At 36.5% G+C, this 9,437-nt stretch overlaps 1 protein-coding gene across 1 annotated transcript; it reads left to right on the top strand.

The window, feature by feature from the left end:
- Window positions 1–6,944: 6,944 nt before the first annotated feature.
- Window positions 6,945–9,214, top strand: LOC137027916 (uncharacterized). The gene is made up of 4 exons (XM_067396537.1): window positions 6,945–7,029; window positions 7,463–7,777; window positions 7,938–8,057; window positions 8,755–9,214. Exons 1-4 carry the CDS (start codon window positions 6,981–6,983, stop codon window positions 8,961–8,963), a joined length of 693 nt encoding a protein of 230 aa, XP_067252638.1. The 5' UTR covers window positions 6,945–6,980; the 3' UTR covers window positions 8,964–9,214.
- Window positions 9,215–9,437: the final 223 nt, after the last annotated feature.

Below are 9,437 nucleotides of genomic sequence, written 5' to 3'. Positions count from 1 at the left end.
ACAGGCGAGCGACAGAGAAGTGAAGCGTGAGTCCGAGATTCAAGTGTGTGGGTGGTGACCAGTGCTGCTTTAGAAAACATTAATTCTCAAGGCGAAAAAATCATGGAGAAAGATTTACATAATCACACAGTTGCTAGGAGAGCTGAGAAGTAGGATGGGGCTAAAGAGTCTAGAATTACATGTATTACACAAACAATCCTTGTTAATATTATTTGGCTAAGCAAGGAAAGTGTGTACTCAGCTAACAGAATTTTGTTGTAAGAACATTCTCTAAATATTCAGTGTTGGTTCTGGGAACATTAAAAACATCCAGTTTTCTTTGAAGTTTTTATAAGGTATAATGTTCTTCAAACGTTCTGATTTTGATTTAAAATTCAGCATTCTAGGAACGTTTATTTGTAACATTCCAAGAACATGAAAATGTCCAGTTCCTTAATGTTAGTAGAATGTTATTTAAAGGTTAGTATGATGTTCCTGAAACATTCTTTCAATCATTCAAACACCTGCTGTGAGAAAACACTGAAAGAAAGAGAAATAAGAACACAAACTACAACTTTCTTCAGCCACAGCCTTAGATGAACTGAAGATAAAAGACATTAAATCTCTGAAGAGCTGATTAAACATCTCCACAAACAGCATTACCAGCTTCACTTATTACTAACCAGACTGACTTTATTTCTGTCACACGTCTACAGAAGATCTTACTGAGAATTACCAGAGGTTTAGATGTTGATGTCTTATTGAAAATGTTTAGTTTGAAATCATGGAGATCAGTATTTGCTTTAGTTGAGCTCCTGACCCTTGATCTTTGTTGAGTAGCTTCTTTTTCAGCAATTGCAGCTGTTTTCAAAAAAAATTTCTGAATTGATAAAGCAGGTCAACATGTTTTAATAACAGGCAAATGATAGTATTACAGTGGCTTAAATAACTACCTTTTCTGTAGTTTAAAATGGACATGTGGATCTGCTTTATCAGTGCAGTTTTCTGAAAACACCTGTATTTGCTGACAAAGAAGCAACTCAACAAAAATCAAGGGCCAAGAGCTCAACTAAAGCAAACACTGATCTCCATGATGGTGACCTCAAACGAAACATTTTCAATAAGACATCAACATCTAAACCTCTGTTAATTCTCAATAAGAGCTTCTGTAGACGTGTGACAGAAATAAAGTCAGTCTGGTTAGTAATAAGTGAAGCTGGTAATGCTGTTTGTGGAGATGATTAATCAGAGATTTAATGTCTTTTATCTTCAGATCATCTAAGGCTGTGGCTGAAGAATGTTGTAGTTTGTGTTCTTATTTCTCTTTCTTTCAGTGTTTGTTCACAGCAGGTGTTTGAATGATTGAAAGAATGTTTTTTAAGGAACATCATACTAACCTTTAAATAACATTCTAGTAACATTAAGGAAACTGGACATTTTTATGTTCTTGGACTGTTACAAATAAACGTTCATAGAATGTTGAATTTTAAATCAAAATTAAGTTGAAAGAACGTTTGAGCAACATCATACCTTATAAAAATCTCAAGAAAACTGGACGTTTTTTTTTTTTTTTTTTTATGTTCCCAGAACCAACACTGAATATTTAGAGAACATTCTTACAATAAAACTCTGTTAGCTGGGTATGCAAACACTCAAACTGGCACACAGTAAAGCTTGTGAAATTACTGCCTTCCTGTCAGATGATTGAGCTCTTAAAAACCAATGAATTTGGCACCTATAAGTCTATTTGATAAAGAAACAAACACACAATTCTAATTCAGAGGTCTCTTTTTTTAGATCACATCCACAGTTGTAGTTTTACTGAGGCTGTAATCCGATTGGTCGTCTCTGCTCTGGTGGGTGTGGCTACTGTTGCTGTGCTGGTTTATGACATCAGATCTACAAGAAGTGAGCTGAACAGGATGGAAGATTCTAGACATCACAATCAGACTCATGGAGAACAATCAGATCAACAGCTTTAAATGAGCAGAATGATGAGTTCCAGATTTGTCTAGATATAAATCAAAACATATCAATTCTCTATATTAATAATATGCACAGAATATGACTTTGATCAATCTATAAAATGACATACATGACTGTAAACACAACTGCCCCAAACAAAACAATAATTAGCAACAAATGATGGCACAGAGTGATCTTATAGGCTCTCAATTTTGTTGCATCCTTGAAATGACTCACATAGGCGAATGATCTGCATTTTTATTTGGTAACTTTTAATAAAGATTTGGGTGTAGAGCTTGTGTTTTTCTTTGTTCTTCTGTCCACATTTATAATGTCACAAGACAATATTCAAATAGCAGTTGAGTGGATATGTCATTCACTGAATGCACGTGATACACTTGCAGTTTGTGAGGTGAAGTGAAACCTGCTGTGCTTTCAGTTATTTACATCTGTACAGATGTGGTTTGATCTGATGGCTGGACAAACTGTTTGTGAAAGAGTCCAACTAGTAGAAGCATTAACATAATGCTATGGGGAAAAGAAAACCTGCTACTTAACATTCTCCTATATATCCAAAACATTTTTAATTTACTTTAAGAAAACAGGTCTGATTAATGAGATTTAAGCAAACTCATTATTTTGCAACAGCATGACCAATGATTCTAATAAGATGCATAAGACGTTGTTTTGGCTCCCCCTTTTGACTGAATATGGAAACACTAGGCTCGTTTGAAATGAGCCTCGCCTCGCTTGAAATGTACTTAGCTGCAATGCATGCATATAAATCCTCAATTTCATGCTCCCAACTTTGTGGGAACAGTTTGGGGATGGCCCCTTCCTGTTCCAATATGACTGTGCACCAGTGCACAAAGCAAGGTCCATAAAGACATGGATGAGCGAGTTTGGTGTGGAGGATCTTGACTGGCCTGCACAGAGACCTGACCTCAACCCGATAGAACACCTTTGGGATGAATTAGAGCGGAGACTGTGAGCCAGGCCTTCTCGCCAACATCACTGCCTGACCTCACAAATGCGCTTCTAGAAGAATGGTCAAAAATTCCCTTAAACGCACTCCTAAACCTTGTGGAAAGCCTTCCCAGAAGAGTTGAGGCTGTTATAGTTGCAAAGGGTGGGCAACACCCACCAGAGCAGAGACGACTAATCGGATCACAGCTTCAGTAAAACCCTACGGGTTAATAATGGGATGTCATTAAAGTTCATGTGCACATAAAGTCAGGCATCCCAAAACTTTTGGCAATATAGAGTACATAGAGAAATATATAATGTGCCCTGTAAACAAGCCTCCACTGGCACTTTACGGGCCCACTTGCTGCCAGCGCAGGGACCCTGAGAATTTGCTCACTGGCAAAACGTTGGACCATTGTTGAGGTTCATACACTGAATCTTGATTACTGTGTGAGTACATGATTCTGTTCAAATAATATCTGCATAATGGCTTAAAAATGTTAAAAAAATATTAAAGCAGGACACAATTTCATGCAGTGGTATTCTAGGGCTCCTGTGAGAATATTCCCAAACTCTCTGACAGTGCGATCTCTCTATGAGTTATGTGATGTCATTTATAAAAAATATATAAAAACATGTCTGTAAAAATGATTGATACATCTTTCAAATGGAAATAAATAACAAGTACTTTAGGCGTATTGTTCATCATATTTATTTTCATATTGTAACAACCGCACGAATAAGAGGGCAGAGAACAGAGCACCTGGATGGCAATTAACACACAATTCTTTATTAAACATTAAAAGACAGCTGGGTTAAAAAATGCTGGGTTAAAAACAACCCAAGTTGGGTTAAATATGGACAAACCCAGCAGGTTGGGTTAAAGGGCACCTATTTCACAAGATGTAATAAGTCTCTGGGTCTGGACAAGTTTCAGTTTAAAATACCCCACAAATTTGCCCCTATTTGGGGATGAGCAAAAACATGCCTTTTATTATATTTCTATATTGCTGGCTAAAAAAATAAATCCAAAATTGGTTGAAAAAAATGGCTGGGTGAAAACAACCCAATCCCTGGATTTGTCCATATTTAACCCAGCATTTTTTAGAGTGTTGATGGACCAGGAGAGGATCACACGAAGATGGATTCAGCTCAGCAGGGAAGATACACCATAAACCCTTTTGTCACTTAATCACTCAATACATAGAAATCAGTCCATCAGGTTCAGCGTGGTCTTTCAGCTCAGTTCCTGGGGCAGAGTTATTTGCAGCCTCAGTCAGGAGCTCTCCATAATCAGAAGTTCCACCCTGACTGCCTGCCACATTTACCCCCCACTAAATTACTATCTTCACCGCTGGAGACACTATTTGTCCCGAGCGGCCGTTTAGCGTTCCCCACGTAAGAGCTCCAAAACCCAAAAACTCCCCCAGCATTCTCTCTCGAGCAATCTTTGAGATAATTATTTAAAGGGTTAGTTCACCCAAAAATTCTGTCATTTATTACTCACCCTCATGTCATTCCACACCCGTAAGACCTTCGTTAATCTTCAGAACACAAATTAAGATATTTTAGTTGAAATCCGATGGCTGAGTGAGGCCTCCATAGGGAGCAATAACATTTCCTCTCTCAAGATCCATAAAGGTACTAAAAACATGTTTAACATAGTTAAATATTAATATTATAAAGCGACGAGAATGTTTTTGGAGCACCAAAAAACAAAAAAAACAAATAACAACTTATTTAGTGATGGCCGATTTCAAAACACTGCTTCAGGAAGCATCGGAGCACAAACGAATCAGTGTATTGAAATGAATCGGAGCACAAATGAATCGCACAAATGAATCAGTGTATCGAATCTGCTGTTCGGAGCGCCAAAGTCACGTGACTTTGGCGCTCCGAACAGCAGATTCGATACACTGATTCATTTGTGCGATTCATTTGTGCGATTCATTTGTGCTCCGATGTTTCATGAAGCAGTGTTTTGAAATCGGGCCATCACTAAATAAGTCGTTATTTTGTTTTTTTTGGCACTCCAAAAATATTTTCGTGGCTTTATAATATTAATATTGAACCACTGTACTCACATGAACTGATTTAAATATGTTTTCAGTACCTTTATGGATCTTGAGAGATGAAATGTCATTGCTCCCTATGGAGGCCTCACGGAGCCATCAGATTTCAACAAAAATATCTTAATTTGTGTTCCGAAGATTAACGAAGGTCTTACGGGTGTGGAACGGCATGAGGGTACGTAATAAATGACAGAATTCACCTGCACCCATTCATTTCATTAAGGGACACCCACTTAGGGTGAATTGCCCTAAAGTGGGACACTGCCTAATGTGGGACACCTAAGGTTTAGTGTTTGTAGGTCCCGCATGAATACATGAATGTCAGTGAAACTATAGGTTAAGCTGTGGTGCCATGTGATCAAAATCACATAGCTTCTCAAATGTCCAGTCATATATGAGACTGTAGCAATCATCAAAAGGAAGGACCTTGTGTGAAAGCCACCCAAAGGTCAATGACATAGAGTTGTGACAAACTTGACATTAAGGAGTATAAATTAATTTTAAACAAAAAAATCATGATTTCTTTTGGCCTAATGTGCTTATGAAATGTATGTCCATCAAAAAATACTATAACATTGTATGTGTAAACTATATATTTTTATCAAATTTCCTACTGTCCCACTTTAGGAAATATGGTTTCAAAAAGTGGGACAGTATTATTGCCTAATGTGGGACAGTACTTTAGTCAGTCAAAAATGTGTGGTGGGGCATGGTTTGTGGGACAAAAATGGTTATTTACAGTTTTTTAGTGTTGTTGTGCAATAATAGAATGATTGTGTGTTTGTTGTTTAGTGAAATAGAAAACATTATGCCAAATAAACATTTATGCAGTTCGCAGCATTTTTATGAATTTTGACTCAATGTTAAATCCAGCCTAAAGTTTGTTCAAGGCTTTTTTTAATTTATTTTTTGCAGGTTGCAAGATTTTATATTTTGCCTTCAAATAAGACTAGGCTATATGTTGAAGAGAACAGTGAAGAATTCTGACTGTGCATTTAATTATTTTCTCTATATAACATAACATAGCCTATGAAAATAGTTGCCTAATGTCTTTACAATAAATGCATCAAAACTTTCATATTGTATTATTTTTCTGATGATGTTCAATTATCAATCAGTCCATCCATAACCAAGAAGAGAATTGCTAACTTAAGAGGATTTTTACTATTCTGCATGAATCAAATGATTTTGGCCTTTTATAATAGACTTTGGCCTTTTCATAGACATTTTATTATTATTATTATCATAATTATGATCATTATTATCATTATTCTTATTTTCATCATCAGATTTTGGCCTTTTATCATAGAATTTTCAGTGTCCCACATTAGGAAGCACCAGATTTTTTTAGACGACTTGCACTAAGAACACTAATATGTCTAATTTCTTTTATGAATGTGTTATCTCCATTTTCTCTTTTGATTTGATTAGGAGACATCCTGGGTTTTTTAAAATGGTATTGTGTGTGAATTTAATGTTTTGGCTACAAATTGCAATATACAGAAGTCTGAAATGCAAAAAATGTCCCACATTAGGGCAATTCACCCTACGTAAACTGAAGGGCGTGTACATCAAACATTCAAATTATCCACTTCCATTCATCACAATAGGCTATATAAGCAACAGAACTTTAATTACATCCAGTTTATCAGCAATATAGTGCACGAGTGTGAATCAAGCGATATCCTCCTTTGATCTCGTGGGTGTCTGATCCACTATGAGAACAGAGAACTGTCCGTCTTGCCTGCACATTTTTTTTCACTCCTCTCCTCACTGCGGTCGCCTACTCTCGTCTATATTTCAGACGAGGCGCATCTCAAACAAGCCTAGGTCAACAAGATGACATCCGCTAGCTAGGCAACCAATGGAAACGCCTACTGCCAATGTAAGCATTTGGCAACATGCAGCGATAAAGTGGTCGATTGTGATGTGACCGGCGGTTTCAGATTGGTTTAGGTCTACTGCGTGATTAAAGGGGTTGACAAACGACCAAGGAACATGGTTACTGCTTTTATTCTGTTCTTTGTGTGCTTGTGGCGTCTGGTTGGTAAGTTATGAATGTTATTAATTATGATATCCCTTTAGTTTTTATAAACACACACAAAAAAAAAAAAGTTTTTATAAACAAACTCTTTGTATTACGGTGGTTTTAAAAAGTTTCTCAATTTCTTATCGCTTTAATATGTTTACAAACGACACTCCAATCCATTTACAATCCACAAATTTTAGTGGAATTCCAGAAAGAAATCTTAAATATGGTTTTAAATCTGCCTGATGCAAAAATAATTGTTGTTGTTTTCACTTCTGTTTGCACATGAAAGTGAATGCTGGAGAAAAACAAACTCCTGAACTTTTATTGTTATTCTTTAAATGTTTACTGCAATTCATTCACTAAAGAAAATGTATGCATAATGCAAATCACGTCAACTCCTAAATAACAAACATCATGTCTGTTAAAAAAATGTTCCTTCCTTCTATAGATGTGACAGATGGAGTGAAGTCAGTGTCAGTGATGGAGGGAGATTCTGTCACTCTGAACATTGATGTTACTGAATCACAGAAATATTTGTTGATACATTGGGCGTTTGGAAGCACTCGAATAGCTGAAGTCAGCAGACTCACGCAAACCAACTCAACGTATGGAGGTCCTGATGAGAGATTCAGAGACCGACTGAAACTGGATCTGACCGGATCTCTGACCATCACAAACACCAGAACCACAGACTCTGGACTTTATAGAGTAACAATTATCAGCAAAGAGACCAGCTACACGAGTTACAATGTTAAAGTCTGTGGTGAGTAGAAAATAATAGTAATATTTTTAAATGTCTATTTTCTGTTCTTTTCACTACTCCTCCATTTTATGATCTCTCAATGGTTTTAGTTCCATTTAAAATATTAGTTACTATAAATAAAAATAAAACATCTGTGTAATTTGACTAATCTCATTATCAGAGACTCCACAAAGTACTTCATCACCAGAAAGATCATCAAACTCCAACTTTTTGGTGAACAATTCAACCATCATCCAGACTGAGGATGCCAACATGACTGAACTCCATCAGCCAAGTTCAGGTACGTCACTCGCACGTACTCTGAAAAACAGTGCAATATTAGTTTTTGGAGAGCTTTAAAAGATTATGTCAGAATGGAAACCACACGTGCAGATGTGGCCAAACTTAAGTGTTTTATGTTACTGCTGATGGGTGCTAAACAATCAACCACATAAACCAATTAAAACTGCAACATTTACATTGCATTTATGCATTTGACCGATGCTTTTATCCAAAGTGACTTAAATTGCATTCAAGGTTTACATGTGTTCAGCTCTTGCATAGAGAGAGACTAAACTGTTTGTGCACACAAGTGCATTTGCTTTTTTCCATTTGTGTTTTAACTAGAACAGAGAACAGACCGCAGAATTGCGACAGAGGCATGAAGCAGGTGTGAGCGTGAGAGGGGTGTTGCTCTAGAAAACAGTGTTCGAGGCAACAACAAAAAAAATCTATTGGAGAGAATCCCAAAATCTCATAAGTTTCTATGAGAGCTGAAGTTAAAGAAGGGGCTGAAGCATTTTTAGAAGACTCTAGAGTTATATTATACTGAACAATTAGCCAGAATGTTATTTGACCTAAGCAAAAACATATTCACGCAGTCAAGCTTGTGAAAGCTTTGCATTAATGGATGCTTTAAATCCTAATAATAACCCACAAAACATATTTGAAAAGGAGCTAAATGCACAATTCTGATTCAGCATCTTTCTTTTTTTCAGACCACATCCACTGTTGTGGTCTTATTGAGGCTGTGATCCGATTGGTCGCCTCTGCTCTGGTGGGCGTGGCTGCTGTTGCTTTTTTGGTGTATGACATCAGATCTACGCTAAGAAGTGAGCTGAACAGGATGGAAGAGACTAGACATCATCGAGTAAAATTAGAGCAGTATGAAATGAGCAGAAGGTTTAGTTCCAGATATGTTTGCTGAAGTTTGTATAATCACAAAAATAAAATTGTACGGATTTCCTATACTTACACAGCAATTTATTAACAGATTTTTTTATTTTTATTTTTATTATTTGTATTTGCACAGAATATAATTTGTTGATCTATTCAATTAAATGGCTCCAAACATAATTACCCTAAACAAAATAATAATTAGCATCACATGTGATGCCATAGAATTATCTCATAAGCTCTTGTGTCTGTTGAAACCCTTGAAATGACTTTTGGTGGATGTTTGTGGTGACTTTTAATAAAGATTTAGTTTCACAACAACTATTGTCCACTTTTCTTACACCCTTATAGTTCAAATGGAGGTTGTATGTGATTCACTGAATTCACGTGAGCAGATTGTAAGCCTTTTGTGCTCTGTTATTTACATCTGTACAGCTGTGGTTTGATCTGATGGCTGGACAAACTGTTTGTAAAAGAGTCCAACTAGTAGAAGCATTAAGGATAT

The sequence above is a fragment of the Chanodichthys erythropterus genome, chromosome 10, assembly GCF_024489055.1.
Source record: "Chanodichthys erythropterus isolate Z2021 chromosome 10, ASM2448905v1, whole genome shotgun sequence".
Taxonomy (NCBI): Eukaryota; Metazoa; Chordata; class Actinopteri; order Cypriniformes; family Xenocyprididae; genus Chanodichthys; species Chanodichthys erythropterus.
Note: the sequence above shows the minus strand (reverse complement) of the source record. Positions and strands in the feature narration are given on the sequence as shown.